Raw genomic sequence first — 17841 nt, forward strand, 5'->3', positions numbered from 1 at the left:
CCTGGTGGGTAAACAGAAGCCTAGCTTCAGCCTCTGGTTACCAGGGACCTCCCTTACTCTGCTCTCAAAGGTCAATTACCTCGGACAGGCAGGCATGGGTGTGTGTGGGAACACACACACACACACACACACACACACACACACACACACACACACACACACACACAGAGCCATGGAGTAGTTAAGTTGGTAGCTTTACTGCGCCCTCTGGCTTACAGTACCGTGTGGACAAAAAGTACTTTTATAGCTATCTCAGGAAACACCGGAAGTCGGAACGTATCAGTCTGGCTCAATGCATTATGCTTTAGTCGGGCATAAAGCTGTTAGTCCTTGCATTCTGACTTTTTTTTTAAAGAGCAATTGCCTACTAAAAATCTCATTTACAGTATATTAAAATTTAATTGTGCAGGAGACATGGAGGTACATGGTATTCGAATTTTTTAAAAAATATTTATTTATTTAATGTATGAGTACACTGTAGCTGTCTTCAGGGTATCCCAGCTTTCAAGAGTGCTGGAGAACCGTAAAATGGAGACCACCCAGGGGGTAAACAATATATCTCTAGAAAGAGGGAGGGGTTACACTGTAACCAAGCCAAGACTTAAATTGTACTTCAAAGTTTCTACTTCAAAACAAACCACCAAAAGCCATAGAAACTTTACTAAGTCGCTATCACTTCATAAAGTACTCTAAAATTATATATAAATAGCAAACTTTAAATTTAAAAGTAAATTTGGATTTATAAAAAAACATGTTATGCCCCTGGGAGATCTGTTTTTTTTTTTTTTTTTTTTTAAACTAACTTTCAACCTTCTGTGATTTGATGATATACAGACCAAGGGAAGTAAAAAAAGAACAACCATAAACAGAAGTTCTAATTTTGTACCTTGGCAACATGAATCTTAAGTTCGGGTTTAGCATGAAGGCTCACGAAAGGTATGGATCATGCATAGTGTGAGATAGACCATTAGACCTTTGGTTTTCATAGTTTCAGTATATAAAACTAAGGGCGGATCCCCCTGAACTTATGAAAAGACGTACAAAGGGCTATTATTATCATCACTAAGTGGCTTGGGTAGGTTTGTCTTTAGGAGCTGTGGCAGCCATGGCTGTTAAAGCCATGATGAACTATCTCTGGGCTAATTCGTCTCCTAATTTCAGTTTATCTTAAAAACACCACTCTGTTTTCTTCGGAAAGAGCGCTAAGCATTGGGCCGCCTTTGTCTTTCACTTTGAGTGTAAAATTCTACCTGCCTATGGACTCCTGATCGATAAATTAATCTTAAAATGACATTCCGATCCGGTCCGTCTTTCACATCCTAAACCTGTCCGACCGGAGGCAGTGACTGAACTAACCTACCATCCTCAGGTAAACACCGGGCCACTACCCAGCCTCCCGTAATTTTTCTTGTGGCTCTCCCTAAGCCTTTCCTCACCCTGAAGGCGGTTGTGCAGCGCTCGGGAGAACTCGGTAGAGATCGGAAGAACTCGGCGGCAGGTGAGTGCCTCGCTCTACGGCAGAGGATGGGAACTTGCAGGCTCGTGGGCGGGCGGAGATGGGGGGGAGGGTAGGGGGTGCGGGGGTCGGCAGAAAGCGCGGCGAGCCCGGCGGCAGCGCGGGCAGCCCGGTGGGGCGGAGCGAGGCAGCCGGAGGGGCGGAGCGAGGCAGCCCGAGGGGCGGAGCGAGGCAGCCCGAGGGGCGGGCTCTCGACATCGAGGTCGCGCTCGCCCGCTGCCTTTCCTGCGGGCTACCAGGACCCTTGGCTATGTCCTGGCGCCGCGCAGCTTTGGTGGGGAGGCGGCTGGTGGCGAGCGGGAGGACCTCGGAGGGGCGGCGCGGGGCGGCTGGAGCTGCGGGTTCTGGGTACGCGGCGGGGCGGGCCTGCGGGGCGCGTGGTTCCCTGCGGTAGTGTTCGTGGGACCTTCGCCCGTGGTTCCAGGCCGCTTAGGGGACAAACAACCGACACCACAGTCGCGGCTTTACCAACACAGCGTGTGGTTTTCAACGCAGCGTAGACCTGGGCGACTCCTAAAAAAGGATTCACTGGTTGTGGGAACTTATTTAGGCGTTCTTATGTTGATGTTAAGCCTTGTCTATCTTGTCGCAGGAAGTGAACTTGACTAATGCGTTTCAGTGCCCGGGGCTTTGCAGCTAGTAACTCTTGTTATCCTATAGATGTGGTTTCTGGCTTGATGGGAGCGTTGCTTTCCTTGGCTTTCCTCCTTGGCATAACCCTAAGCTGGCACACCAGCTCTGGCCGACAAGGTCTGGCCTAGGGAGCTGTCAAGGTATCTGTCTCTGCATCCTATTCTCCAGGGAGACTTATCTTCTAGAGCGGTGATCACGTGATGTTAACTAGTTGACGGATCAGTAGAACTGTTTCCTATTGGATATATCTGGGGTACATCCTGCTTTGTCCACCTACCACCTCTTAGTAGGCGCTCCATTGATGGAGCGTGACGAGTTGGTGCTTTACCAATGTTGAAGTATTTTACTGGGCATTTATGCTGTGCCTGCCCCTTAATAGGAAAGCTAAACTAGACATTGAAGGGACTTCCTCATAAAAGGTAAGGGTGCCTTTTTGGAGTTTTTTCGTTGGCAGGGAATATGCTTTCTTGGCCCTCTTTAATTTCTTAGCAGAGCTCATCCGTTGTAAATGCTACATCGGTTTGAGGAGGAGGTAAGAGCTACATTCGAGATTTTGTTTTTGAAAACAAAATAGGTTGGACTGATGCCACCCAGCGCTCTTCCAGGCCAAGGCTATCTGGCTCTTTCCTACTGCTTTGAACTCCACAAACTCAGCCAGCTTTTTTCCCCTCAAAGCTTCTGCAAAGTAGGGCACAATCTTCCAAGCTTCTCGCTCCCTCCTACCCTCTCCCTACGTGGAATAAGCAAACAGTGCTTTTGTGTTCGTGGTTTCCTTGTTAATCTGTTGGGGAACGAGGAATGATACTGGCAATGCGCATCTAGTTGCTGTGATTCCTGTCTCTAACTCATCTTTGTTGTTACGGAAGGCGGAAGGCGATGCTTGTTGCAGCTCGCTTGTTCCAGAGTGACCACGGAGGGCAGGCATTTGCCATCCAGGCCTAAGGACAAGGCCATTTCATGTGGACCCATTCAGAGACAGGACTGAAACGCCACACTGTGATTTAAGACATGTTTTGATTGGGGCCTTTAATTCTTAAACTTAAAATAGCTTACCTTTATACTTAATATAAGTAGCCCGGTGTGGTGGCACACGGCTTTAATCACAGCACTCTGCAGTGAGAAGTAGGTGAGTTCTGGACCAGCCTGATCTGCAGAATCAATTCTAAGTCCGCTAAGGCTACACAGAGAAACCCTGTCTCCAAACAAATAGAGAAATAAACAACCCCCCTAAAGTTTCTATAAATATACCCATAAGGAAGAGTTGCTTTTGTGGAAGGACACATTTCTTTATTTCTTTAGTCGTTAACTATATCTTTAAGCTGGACATGGTGGCCTGTATCTTTTAAGCCAGCTTTGGAAGATAGGGAGGGGGGATCTCTGAGTTCCAAGTCAGCTTGGTGTACAGAATCCCTGTCTCAAAAAACAACCCAAAATAACAATAAAATATATTAAAAAAACCATTTGAACTTTAAATTCTTTATCTTACCTTTATTTATTTGAGCAGTGCTCTTTGGTAGCACCAATCCTTTTTGATAGTTTTGAGATAGTAGCTTGCACCAAGTCTAATTTGCTCCAAGAATGTCCTCAGGCATTGCTAGCTGATCAAGAAGAATGAATGAGGGCAAAATATTCTAGGATTAATGGAAAGACTTGATGATTAATGGGTCAGTTTTTGTTTTGGTTTTTGTTTTAGTAGATGTCCCTGTTTAATGGATACGTTTGGAATTTTGTTATTTTTGTGACAGTCTCTTTCTATCGAGCTGGCTGTCTGGAACTCACTTCACTGTTAGTTCCAACTCACAGAGTCCTACCTGTCTCTGCTTTTTAAGTGCTGGGACTAAAGGTATGCATAGCCACACCTGGCTAACTATGCCTCTTCCTGAGAGCTCTCAGGTTTTCTATAACCAGTGAGGTAATGAGGCTCCTGTAATTAGGAGTCCTGTCAAGTGTTAGTGGCATTTACTGTGTAAGGTACAGTTTTGCTTTCTATATATATGTCAGGAAATATATGTATAGATATCTTTCACAGGCCCTTTGAGTGGGAGTGATTATTTTTCCTACTTGGTGGATTGAGAAAATGGGAGGTGTAGATATGGTGGTTGAAAAACCCTTTGTTCCCTTAAAGTCTCTGTAGGATTTTTTGCTTCACAGTGTGGAGAAAGACTAGTGTTTCAGACCTCCTAGAGCTAATATACAGGTAGTTGTTTCTGCGTTGGCTGGATGTGGAGTCTGGGAGCTGAACCTGAGTCTTCTGCAAAAGGGGCTAGTGCTCGTAATTGCTGAGTCATCTCCGGCTCACCACACCCCACTTCTGTCTGTTTTCAGAGGAAATGCAAAGCACATTTTATTGCCAGTGGTCAGGCCTTGATGAGGGCAGAATATTTGATATTTGGTGATTATGAATTTACTTAGGAATAAGAGCGTGCTGAATGTTTGACCCAGAGATTGGTTTTTATCTGGTAAAATTTATTGAAAGGCTTAGAGAAGCACATGGTGGGTCCTGTTGGTGCTGGAAGACAAGGGCTTTGTGAACTAGCGTCTAGTACGAATAGAGCTTTTTCCTGCTTTGTGTACATAGTCACATTTAAGGTTGTCTTCTCTGCTAGAGCTCATTAACTGTGCTGAGCTTTTTCATTTGTTTTAGAATGGGAAATAGCACATCATTTTGGGGGAACTCAGCAACTACTCCTGTGAACCAGATCCAAGTAAGTGATGGGGGAAGACAGAGGAAGAAGAAATCTCTCACGCATTCAACACACTGATGCTGTGTCCAGACTTGACATAGTCTGGGAAATATATGACTAGATTAATATCTATTTTAAAAGTTGCTACCAAAGTTTTCCTTGTGACAATCCCTATATTGTTTCATTAGTAAAAATTTCTGAGATTTATTCTTTATTGTGTGTGTGTGTGTGTATATGTGTGTGTGTGTGTGTGTGTGTGTGTGTGTGGTTTATGTGTGTGTGCTATACACATCACTGCATGCCTGTGTGGAGGCCAGAGGAGGTATGGCCAGTGTCCTGTTCTGTCAGTATCTGCTTTATTCCTTTGAGATAGTACTATAGCAGTGCTGTGTCCGCATTCCCTGTTGCCCCCATCTCCCTGTCTGGGGTTATAGGTAGAGTCTCCTTGGGCTAACTGTGAACTGCTCTAATGCTGGCTCCGCTTGAACTTACCCTGTTGCCCTCAGCTCTCTCCGTAGCTGGGATCACAGGCCTGTCCTATCAGGCCTGGCTGAAATTTATTCCTAATGAAATCCATCTATGAGGTTGAACTGTTTAGTTTTTCATCATGCCCACCCCATGTCTACTGGTGACCTCAGAGTGAGGCTTCCCAGAGCCAGGGTTATTGTGTGGTTTTGGCATGAGCAGCTGTTTAGCAGCTTTCCCCCCTAACACAGACTGAGCAGTAATTACTCTGTAAATTATTCTCTTAGGGGGACTGCATATGGCTCTCTTCTCGTCTTTTCTTCTCTCTTTCACTGTCCATCTTAATTACTTCTGCCTCAGAAGTTTTGTGTTAAGCTGGACCTGGCTTCATTTGCCTGTCTTCCTAGCAGTTTGGAAACTGAAGCAAGAGAGAACATTCAAAGCTTCTTCCGACCATTCTTCGGAGATCTGTTTTTCCAAACAAAATAAAACAAAACCAAAATCCTCAAAATTTCTCTTATACATGTATTTTTCTTCTCTTCCAGCTCATGAAGCCTATCTTTGTCTTCCTTACTGTCTTCTGCATATGTTTTATTTCTGCTATGGACTGAGGGTGCAGCTTGGTGGTAGACCATAATAAGCCTCACATAATCGTGGCCCTGAGCTTTGCTTTCCAGTAACGCACGTAGGGAATCTGAGTTTGTTTTAGCTACCTTACTGCCTTCTGAGTACAGTAGCAATTCAAGAAGCTTCTTGTACAGGGCATTCTCCATTTTAAAATACAGAACAGTATCATGAAACACGTAGCAAAGATGAGGCCCGAGAGAAAGGTGTTTATGAGACCTCAGCGCTGTCTTCTGGAGGTCCCTCTCTTTGGGTCCTGTCAGTGCTTCTGTGCCGTGCAAGCATTCAGAGTGTGCATTCCTTTGAGTCTGAATAATAGGCCTGAGGGCCTCTAGCCTCAGTAGCATGGTAGAAGATTACTGGCTTCAGGGGTAGTAGTGTAGAGTTGGAGGAAATGAGACAGTGATGTCTCAGCCGCAGTTTTATTGTCTATAAAACTGAATCTGTAATGTAGTATATTAACTTGTATGGCTGGCCTTGCTGTGACAGAATTTCATCTTACTTTTAAAAGAAATTATGCACACACACACACACACTGACTGCAGTGGATCCCAATTACAGATGGTTGTGAGCCACCATGTAGTTGCTAGAAATTGAACTCAGGACCTCTGGAAGAGCAGACAGTGCTCTTAACCACTGAGTCATCTCTCTAGCCTGTGATAGAATTTTAAATATTCCGAGAATGCAGGAGAAAGAACATAAAATAGATCACATACATACATCTAGTGTATGACTCAGGACACTTCTGACCCCTCAAGGTGAGTCTGTGTTCTGAAGCTCCTTGGGTATGTCACTTAGGGTTTCTGTCTGCATCTTGAAGTCACTGTTTATGCTGTGTCACATAAGGACTACCTAGGTAGGTGCTCAGATGTCAGCCTTGTCTGTTGAAAACCTGTGTGGATTTAAAGAACTTGGACATCCACGTGCTTAGAAATAAGAACAGGCCAGGCAGTGGTGGACCCCAGTACTCGGGAGGCAGAGGCTGGCAGATCTCTGAGTTTGAGACCCTCCTGGTCCATCGAGTGAGTTCTAGGACAGCCAGGGTTCTACAGAGAAACACTGTCTTGAAAAACCAAATCAAACCAAGACTAAACAAACACAACAAAATTACAAGAGAGCACCACAGGCTGCAAAGACATACAAAGCTGGGAGGGACTGTGGTAAAGACCCGGAGAACAGTGCAACCCAGGCAGTGGTCACCGAGTCATTTTGGAAAATTGCTTATGGTTTGTGCTTCAGATGATTGAGCGAGGTTTTCCGGAAGTGACCTTTGCAGGGTTACCTGGAAAGTACAGGTTATCACAATAGCTTTCAGGAGGCTTGGTGAACACTGAGAATTTTAAGGAGAAATGACACCTTGTTTCCTTGGGGCTTGGAGGCCTCCTGAGCACCTCTTAAAACACTTGACAAGTACCATAGAGATTAAGTGTCTGGACTATAGTGCTGGGTTCACCTGAACTCACAGTTAACACAGTTATTAACCAAGGACAGCAGGTAAGTTACTGTGATGGTTTGTGTGCTCCGTCCAGGGAGTGGAATTATTAGAAGGTGTAGTCTTGTTGGAGTAGGCGTGGCACTGGGTGTGGTCGTTAAGACCCCCATCCTAGCTGTCTGGAAGTTAGTATTCTGCTAGCAGCCTTCAAATAAAGATGTAGGAGTCTCAGCTCCTCCTGCACCATGCCTGCCTGGATGCTGCCATGTTCTTGCCCTGATGATAATGGACTGAACCTCTGAACCTATAAGCCAGCCCCAATTAAATGTTGTTCTTATAAGTGTTGCCTTGGTCATGGTGTCTGTTCACAGCAGTAAAACCCTAACTAGGACAGTTACTTATCTTCCTATGTACCACAGTTTCACGATCTGCCCAGTTTAAATAATACAGGATGGACCTATATTGATTACAGTGAAGTTAAAATGACTTCATGACATCAAGAATATACAGGAGTTGGGGCTGTAGAGATGGCTCAGAGATTAAGAGCACTGTCTGCTCTTCCAGAGGTCCTGAGTTCAATTCCCAGCAACCACATGGTGGCTCACAACCATTTGTAATGAGAACTGATGCCTTCTTGTGGCCTGCAGGTATACATGCAGGTAGGGCACTATATACATAATAAATAAACCTTAAAGAAAAAGAATATACAGGAGTATTTGTAGTATAAGAATTAGTTGTTTTAATATATGAAAGAAAAAAAAGCCAAAGAATTGGCTGTCATTGGTTTCATTATTGATACTATTCTAAGAAGGGCAGTGCTTCTATACTTTTTGTTTGTTTGTAGTGGTGGTTGTTTGAAAAGAATACTATCCTCAGTCTACAGACACCACAAGCAGATGATTGAAACTTTACTGGAGCACAGAGTTGTGCTCTACCCTGCAGAATCATATTCCTTCCACAACTTTTGGGTTCATTCCAAAAGGCAGTGTCTGGAATGAAAAGGCTTTGCTTGCATTTATTTATTTGTTTGTTTGTTTTTATTTTAGGAAACAATTTCTAACAATTGTGTGGTGATTTTCTCGAAAACATCCTGTTCTTACTGTTCAATGGCAAAGAAGATTTTCCATGACATGAACGTCAACTATAAAGTTGTGGAGTTGGATATGCTGGAATATGGTAGCCAGTTTCAGGATGCTCTTCACAAGATGACTGGAGAAAGAACCGTGAGTCGGCCCTTAGCTCTGCTGCCCCTGGTGATGAACTAGCAGCATGTCAGTCTCCAGGCAGTGGACTTTCCTGGTAGAAAAAGCAAGCCTGATATTTCAGTGGCTTACACACGATAAATAAATAGCAGAGAAACTGGCCTCATGGAATAGGAAACAGCATGGAATAGGAAACAGTGAATGTGATGGAGAGAGAGAGACAGACAGACAGAGACAGAGAGACAGATATGTGTGTGTGAGAGAGAGAGAGGGGGACAGAGACAGATTGGCATGAGGCAGCGGATGATGTCATCAGTGCCTGTGGAATGTTAAGATCCTCTTGGAGGTCTTTGTGAGGTACAATTATCCTTCTAGTCTTGGACAGCGTAGATCAGAATGGGCCCTCCAGTCCCTGGCTTATCTGCATTTTCTGCTTATTGTTTTAGCCTCTGGTGATTCGTATATTTTTTTTCATGATAGGAACAGTCATTGTTGCCTTTTTCCTTCTTGTTTAAAGGTTTGTAGAAGAGAATCTGTAAACTTGTAGAAAACAAACATTAATCCTTCCCTACCTTTCCCTTCCTTTCTTCCTGCTCTAGGACAGTTTTTTTTAGAGGTGAGAAGAAAACCTGCTGGGTCAGGCAAGCTGAAAATCTCAGTGGTTGCCTGAGGGAGGAGGGTGGAGGAGAAAAGAAGGCCATCTGGTTAAGGCAGCACAAAGGTCAGACACAAGGGAGACAAGCAGCCATTTGGCGGGGAAGGAGGCTTCAGAGAAAGTAGGGAAGCTCAAAGTAGGAGAATTGTACTTAGGTTCTGGGTAGCATCCCAAAGAAAGACAGGTAACAGGCAAAGGTGAGCCTGCTGACTCAGGCCTCTGAAGGGCAGGCGGACCCTGAGGAACCTCCTGGTAGCTGGTAGGGCTTGCCTCATTTTGTCTTTTAAAATCAGTGTGGTCTGTAGGAGGACTGTACGGTCAGATTGTGTGGATTTGCTTCCTACCTCTTTCCCCTTTGCTGTCTTGGGCAAGTTACTTTTCCTCATTTCCCTCCAAAACTGGGCAGGTTCTGACACCTGTGGTCAGACCTTACTTATCTTCTGCTTATTCAACAGGTTCCCAGGATATTTGTCAATGGAACATTTATCGGCGGTGCAGCTGACACTCACAGGCTTCACAAAGAAGGGAAGCTGCTGCCTCTGGTTCATCAGTGTTATTTAAAAAAAAGCAAGAGGAAAGACGTTGATTGATGTGGATAGCTGCCATACCTGTAAATGATAGTTAGTGCAGTCCTATCTTTGACTTGAGCATGTTTTCATGTGGATTGCATTCATAAAGATGATTCAAAATAATAATGAGCAATAAATTGTCATGGACCCCTCACCTTCCGACTGGCCAGTTTTTGAGCACAAGATGGTAAAAAAAACCAAAGGGGATGGAGTTACATCAAAAGTAAAGAATGCTTATTAAGAAGTTAAGAATTTTACAGGAAGAGGAAGTAAGCACTTAAAATGCTAAATGCAGTTTAGGAACAAACACATACACAAGATACATATGTGTTTGTGTTGGGAGGAGGGCTGCACGTGGCATGCATGCTTGCATGCATGCATGTGGAGGTCAGAACAGCTTTGTTCAGGTTTTTCCACCTTAATATGGACTCATTTTGGGGATAGACCTTCAGTTAATAGGCTTGTGCAACAAGTATCCTTTACCAGATACTGCCCTATTGCTCAGCCTAAAGGATACACTTTTTTTTTTTTTTTTTTTATAGTACTTTGAGGAACAGCACCTAGAATATGCATGGTCCCTGGTTTGATCTCTTAATACCAACATGCACATATCTTTCTTGGACACATAGCTAATTTGGTTTTAAAGTGGCTACTGAAGAAATATGAATCTGGGAGCAGGGTTGATTTCCAGAGATGTAAAGCCAGCACTGAAGTCAGCAGCCACCATCTGGGTCAACATAGAATTTTATTTTGAACTCTGTGCTGCTTTCTTGTGGGGAGGAGACCAGGGCAGGACCACAAGTCTCATTGGTGAGACTTAAGTGAACTTAACTGGTACATTTTTAGGGCAAGGGAAAGCAGTGTTCACATCCCTGCGATGTAGGCAGGTGACAAGCAAATGCAGCCTCTCAGTCTCCAGAAGGCACCGACAGATGCAGCTCAGCACCGAGACCACATGCAAAGGCTGCCGGAAATCTGTGTGGTTCTGTCTGGATCCCTTAGGGTCTAAGTTGTCCATTCGCCTAGCCATGACGTGAGGGGAAAATGGGAAGACTCCAGACTACAAAGTATTTTATTTTCAGAGTCTTGCTTTGTTGACCAGTCTGACCTTAAACTTGATTCCCCCCCCCCCCCCCGCCGTGGGTTCCTGAATATTGAAATTACAGGGGTGTAACATCGCAGGCTTTTGACATCTACAGCACTGGCTCTCCTATTTTCTTTCCCATACCATATGGCCATGAAAAGGGTAATATGAACCTAAAGCAAAACCTAGTTCCAGAAGGTAAAGGCATTTATGCCAAGCTTAAAGACCTGCATCTGATGCCTTAAACCCATATAAAGGAGAAAGGAAAGAACCAGTATCATGTGTACTCCCCTAGCCCCCAAATATATTCAAACATAAGCCAAAGATAAAAACATTTGTATTTTGATTAAAATAAGAGTCCCCAACTACACATACCATTAACACACAAATAGACATTAAATAGACAATATTACAGAAAGTTAATTTTTTTTTATCTTTTGAACTGTAACGTGCTTCAAGGTTTTACATATAAGGCATATTATGACCTTAAAATTTATGTTTTTTTTAAAAGAATTAAAAGACAGTTATTTGATATCCATACAATTTATTTAGTACACCTATTAATTTCTACAATAAACCGGTGACAAACAGTTCATGTACTGCTCACTCCAAATCTATGACTTACAGGTTAAGCATCCCTAATGTGAAAATAGAAAGTTCTAGAAAGCTCTAGAACTGGACATGTGTTAACATAATGCACGTGGAAAGTTCCATAGCAGACCAATTGCCAAGTCACGGTCCAAAGCAAGTCCATTAAATACGTTTTTATTCCTCCCACATACGAGGCTCATACAGCCAATCCCAAGTATTCCAATATCCATCTGCAAATGATTCCAAAATGGGGGAAAGGAATCTACAAACACTTGTGGCCTCAAGCATTTCACAACTTGGATGTAATAGGTTGTTTTGCAAGGTTACAAAAAAAAAAATCAAGATTTCCCAGTATTGGTGAAAACTTTTATCAGGAAGTACAGGCAACAAACTGAAGCATTCACCCACTCCTCACTAGAAAATATCAATGTCACATGGCTACACATTATGTACATTGCAAACTTGGAAGACTTGACAATACCAACAGATGACGAGTCCTGGGAAAGGCCTGTGTGCCCTCCCGGGGCCCCTTTGCTGCAAACGACCTAGTAATCCATTGAGCGTACAGGTCTTCAAGCACCGGCGTGACAGTTTAAAGCATTCTTTCAGTTTCGCAAGATTTTTCTGCTTTGGAAGGCAAAGCAGATGCAAAATGTGAATGCAGTGAAACAAGTCACGGGCCTGATATTTTTATTGCAAGAGTCTCGAAGTTTTAATACGACCTTCAATTCTCTAAATGACTTTGGTCATAGGCTTGAACCGAAACATTTGTGTTTTGCCTCCTTAAAAAGCAGTTCTTTTTGGAACTATGCAACTGTATTTTTTTCATCCAGTGTTAAATATGCAACATGGTCCTTGGAGGTCATGTTATGGCCAGGAAGTCCAGCTTCTGGATAACTGGTTATACAAAACAATAAAAAATCTTAAGCAACCAGAAAATATACTGATGTACAATCGTGTATTTATAACACATCAGCATAGCCAGATCATTCTTTTGTTTTAAATTATTAATGTGCAATCAGGCTTAATACCTAACAGTTAAATTTCCATTCATTATGTAAAATTAAAAGCTCTAGAAGACCCTGTAAGCTCTGCTCTTCAAGAACATTAGCACATTATTAAGGCATTACTCATTTAACAGACCCTAAAGAGATTAGTATGTCTGGAAAGGAGAGCTTGTCATATGTTAAGGCAGTCAAAAGAGTCCTTTATTCCACTTTAAGGCTCTTAATAGAACTATAATTTATTCCATGTAGACATAATTCTGGATACCTGAAAGAGCCATTAGTTGGCCAATTATGGAAATAAATATAATTGTAATAAAACAAATAGATACTTTATATAAGCAGATTGTAACACTTTTCTTCCAATTCTTTCAAATATAACTCAACACATCCCATCCCTCTGGAGATTTCATTGTTAAATTTGTAATAAGAAATTGTAAGTTAAATAATAACAAAAGCTATCACCAACCATACCAAACATGCATTCTATCTTTAGAACAGTGCAACAAGAACAGTTTTCTTCATTAGTATTCATTCACTATCTTTAAATCTAATTTGGTCATTTTCAAACAAAGCCTAAGACATCATTTAGACACAAGTTTCAATGTAATGATTTCACTGATATAATTTAGCAATTACACATAGTCAACAGAATGTTAACCCATTCATTTTTGATACTTTTAATATAAATATACAGTAAAGTGAAACCAGTAGAAATGAAGAAAATAATTTAGTTTCTTTTTCCAAATCCAGATTCCGCTAACATACAAAATTAAAGTTCACTTGTGTTCATAAAGATGATTAAAGGCAGGGATAAATAAAACAGAAAGGCAGACATATGTCTGAAGGATCAGAAACAGCTTTTGTACATCTTCATTATATTTACAAGTGCTGAATGGAAATCACAATTTCAGGAATAGAGTATTGTTGATCTTCCTTTCCATCTTTTCCAATATATCTTATTGTTTTAGGGTTTAGGAAAAATGTGTCATTTGTTATCATTTTATTCAAATAGCACACTTAGTTTTCTCTATGAGAAATATTTTAGAATTAACTTTAAAGTTCATAGTGATTTTTTTCAAAAATGCTAATAGTTACTAGTAAGATACGGAATGTCAACATAAGTCATTATAAGGCTTTTTGTAAGTTCATTATATATGTATGTATGTATGTATGGACACTGAGTTGAAAGGTTTTGTAAATGGAGAGGATATGTTTCGCTTTCTTAAATTGATGTCAATTATTAGATTGCTTATATAGATATAGCATAATACTTCCTCTCAACGTTTTTCAATAATTACAGATTCTGAATAACTGATCTTACTGAATGGCCATAACATTTCTGGAATATCTACATTATGACTTGATTTGGGGAGAGAATATATCAACCCAGGTATTCAGAAATTTGGATAAAATGTTTTTAAATGAATTACTTTTTAAAAAGGTGCATTGGTAATTTGCTTGCATGTATATATGTGTGATGGTGTAGGATTCCAAGAACTGGAGTTACAGACAGTTGTGAGCTGCCATGTGGCTCCTGGGAATTGAACCTGAGTCCTCTGGAATAGCAGCCAGTGCTTTTAACCAGTGATCTCTCCAACCATGAAAAATATACTCTTAAATTTATGTAAAACGACAAAAATGGGCGAAATCTTTGCAAAGTAGAAAAACGGGCGAGAAGTAATCTACCACGGAATTAGAGATGGCAGAGCAAGTGTCAAGAGAACTTGACTCCTGAGCTTACACCGGCTTGTTTCACAAAGGAAACATCTTTTGTCCTTCCTTCTGACTGTGAGACGCTTCTGCTTCTCTAAGCGGACAATGTGGACCCTAACAAAACCACTGTAATCCAAGACTAGATTTTGCATTTTGAGTTACTTTTACCACAAGTACACTACACAGCCACCAAATCTGTTAAAGTACCTTTTTCCCACTTTTCCACACACACCCACACACACCCATGCACATGCTGGCATGCATGTACGTGGAGATCAGAGGACAACCTGTAGGAACTGATTCTCTTCTCCCCTGTGGGGCCCAGGGACTGAGAACAAGTCATTAGGCTTGATGGTGAGTCTTTACTCACAATGACATCTTGCTTGCCCTGGGACAAAATTTTTAGGTGACAGAATAACTCCAATAATTTACATCCATTTAGCTTTCATTTCCTGCGTAGATGTACTCCCACTGTGCTTCTAAAAATCATGATATTTTCAAATTTACATTGGCATGATTTGTTTTAAAGTCTAGAAAAGTGAAAAACAAAGTGCCATTTTGTCAGCTTCATACTTAACTGTTATTCAAAAAAAAAAAATCAGTATAAGCAAGTGATAATTAGTGACAGCATGGTCCTATTTTGACCATGAGCTTTGCTTTCATTTTTTTTTCTTGGAAAAAAAAATATGTATTGGAATGTATTTTTCCTATTTTTCAGGGAATAATGACATGTTAGTGTTTATAATTAAGAACTGAGGTTTGAACTAGTAATGAAAGGCCTCCTTCCCAGTTTCGGTGTTAGGTAAATATTAAGCTGCTTGTTTCTCTACGATCTGAGAAGATGCATTAATTTGTAGAGCAGGACTTTTCCCACATGTTGAACTGGTTGTCCGTAAGACACAGCACATGAAACAAGAGGCTCCAAAGGATGAAGTGCCTTCTACTTATTAGCATTTCCCTTCCTAACACAGCCTGAAAACAGTTACTAAGTAACGGTTTTAGACAGTGGACTGTCCACTAGTCAGAAAACAGTGAGATGGAAAGATTAGTGTTTCTGCGTTATTAGTAACTAAGTCTGGAAATATTTACACAATATCTAGGAAATAACATTTATTTTTCTTAAGACTGCTTTTTTAAAGCAGTATTTTCCCATACTATTTACTTAAGAGTAACCCTAGTGGTAATTTAAAAAATAAAACCTGTTTACCACTCGAGGGGATCCTATGCTTAGTGAGGTAATAATGCTTTTCTATGTGGCTGGTTTCCATAGCAACACAGGCTGCCGAGACATAATTGTGTTTGAAAATTACTCCAAATCAAAAAAAAAAAAAAAATCACGCATATTCACAAGTTCCTAAAGTAATCATGCGTATCATCAATTACTAACATCTAAATCAGGTAAAAGGCTCTACTCATCTTTTAATCAATCCATGTGCCCTGTGGATGAAAGAGTGAAAGCCAGACTGCTGAGTGGAGAGGCAGACCTCTCGCTGAAGCCATGCAGCCTTATGCTGGGCATAGGGGCGCACACCTTTAACCCAGCACTTGGGAGGCAGAGGCAGGAGGATCTCTGCTCAAGGCCAGCCTGGTCTACACAGTGAGCTCTAGAACAGCCGTGACTATGTCTATACAGAGACCTTGTCACTAAACAAAATAACCAACACACAAACACCCAGAAGATCCAGACTGGTTTCTGGATATTAGCCAAATAAAAAAAATATGTTCTAAGTTTTCTTTCTACTCTGAAGTTTTGTGATGTAAAGATAAGATTTCTTTCTGTGAGGACTTTTTTTTCTTAAACCATTTTTCTTTTTGGAGACAGGGTCTTACTACGTAGCCCTAAGTCTGGAATTCATTATGTAGAGCAGGTTGGCTTCTAACTTAAGAGATCTGCCTGCCTCTGTTTCCCCAGGATTAAAGGCATGCATCACCACACTTGGCTTCTGTCCTCAATCTTAATTTAATTAGGTGACCCTTACTTTCCTGATGGGTTAAATATTAGCTCTATATATACTCTGCTTGCCAAAAAGCACTACCTAAGTAGCACAGAAAAAAAGAAATAATCTTTTATATAATATTCCATGTAAATTTCATAATAAGATCATATTAAAACTTAGATCCTGGGTTTAAAGAATTCAATAGCTCTCATTTAATTACCAGGGTTTTTAACCTTAAATTCAGTTTGAATATGAGACTTTATGTATCAGATTTAGTTAAGATGTGAAATTCCTCAAGTGACAGTGGTTCAGCCAGAACAGCATCAGAAGCAATGGTGTTCAGAATGAGAGCTGATACTATCTTTGCTAATAACACTGAAAATTTGTTACTGTCTTGGAGGAATGGCTACATATGAAACTTCATTAATGTCAAATCATCTAAATGGAACATTTTTTATTCTCTGAGACTAAACTTCTTAGGAAAGAGAAGAAAATATGTATACAAATCCTCACACTAGCAAAGCCCGTTCTTGCCTAAATAAAAAAACTTTACCCCCAAAACACATATAAGGTTATGTAATCTACACATACTAGTTTTGGAAGGGCTTTATAAGCCCCCAGTAAACCTTTAATATTTAAAGAACAATACATGAAAATTAGAGTTTTAGTATAAACTACCTTAGATATCATTACTGAATCAAGAGAAAAACTACTAGTGTTTCAAAAGGCCATTCTCATGCTAAGTTTCCCAGTGAAAACATGTAATTGCTTAAAGATGCATTTTAGTGTGGTGAAAAGAAGTTTAATTTGTACAAAGTAAATTTTAATATGTCCTACATATACTGATTAGTTGGTATGAGCTACTTCGAAACTCCCTTTGAACTCGAAGGATCTAGCGTGCTTTCTTATGTTTATACTCCATCAAAACAGAAATCAGACACAAAATGAATAGTGGACAAAAATATAAAAGACTTCAGACAGACTTAATATTAGAAAAATATGAAAATGAATTAAAGGTATTTTCGCGGTACAGGAAAGCTGTGTCTTTACAGTACATTTCTGTCATACTGTCAGGATTATGACAGCAACTTAAAGACATGAAACACCCAGGAAAGCCTAAGTGCACGAGGCATGGTTCTTGTTCAGCTAATCCAAGGCTATAAAGCAAATTCCTTAGCCTATAGAAACTCAGTAAGTCCCTTAGGGACTTACTTATATCACGGTTTGGACAAACAGTAACAAATCCTAACAAGTACAAATTAAACACCCGAAAGAAAACATCTTTTCCATTGAATAAGAAAGCTGTTGTTCACATGATGTTAGAAAACTCTGAATTTGTAAAATTCATTCATAATTTAGTTTAACCAAATGTCTTTTTATTTAAACCCCTTGGTATAAAAATTACCTGGTGAGGTTCAATTTCCATCACAGTCACATGGTCTAGTGCACCTCAGAGTATTTGGACATTATCAAAACCGTCCTTTTCAAATGAAGACATTTAAGAAAAGTACTTCTCTAACAAGTGGCATGTGAGGCTACTTATCTTGGTATCTCTCAGTACAAAGGTGTGATCCAGGATTTTACAGCGTCTATTAAACAGTTCTCTATGGAGAAAGCTACAGCATCCTAAAGACTTCAAGAACTAGCTGAGTACATGCTCCTTGGGGCTCAACATGTGTTTCCTTCCTTCCCTCTTACCCTGTTCTTGCCAAAGTACATTTCTAACATG

General features: G+C 40.9%; 1 protein-coding gene across 3 annotated transcripts; it reads left to right on the forward strand.

Moving 5' to 3' along the window:
* Positions 1-1707: 1707 nt before the first annotated feature.
* GLRX2 (glutaredoxin 2) lies at positions 1708-9934 on the forward strand. Of its 3 annotated transcripts, none has more exons than XM_080918318.1 (4): positions 1708-1864; positions 4794-4854; positions 8401-8577; positions 9667-9934. In XM_080918318.1, exons 1-4 carry the CDS (start codon positions 1767-1769, stop codon positions 9799-9801), a joined length of 471 nt encoding a protein of 156 aa, XP_080774444.1. In that variant the 5' UTR covers positions 1708-1766; the 3' UTR covers positions 9802-9934. The 3 variants fall into 3 exon arrangements, with proteins under 3 accessions (XP_080774444.1, XP_080774446.1, XP_080774445.1); XM_080918320.1 differs by having other exon boundaries at positions 1771-1790; XM_080918319.1 differs by lacking the exon at positions 1708-1864 and adding an exon at positions 2361-2568.
* The last annotated feature ends 7907 nt before the right edge of the window (positions 9935-17841 follow it).

This window comes from Micromys minutus, assembly GCF_963924665.1.
Source record: "Micromys minutus genome assembly, chromosome: 6".
In the NCBI taxonomy this organism is placed as follows: domain Eukaryota; kingdom Metazoa; phylum Chordata; class Mammalia; order Rodentia; family Muridae; genus Micromys; species Micromys minutus.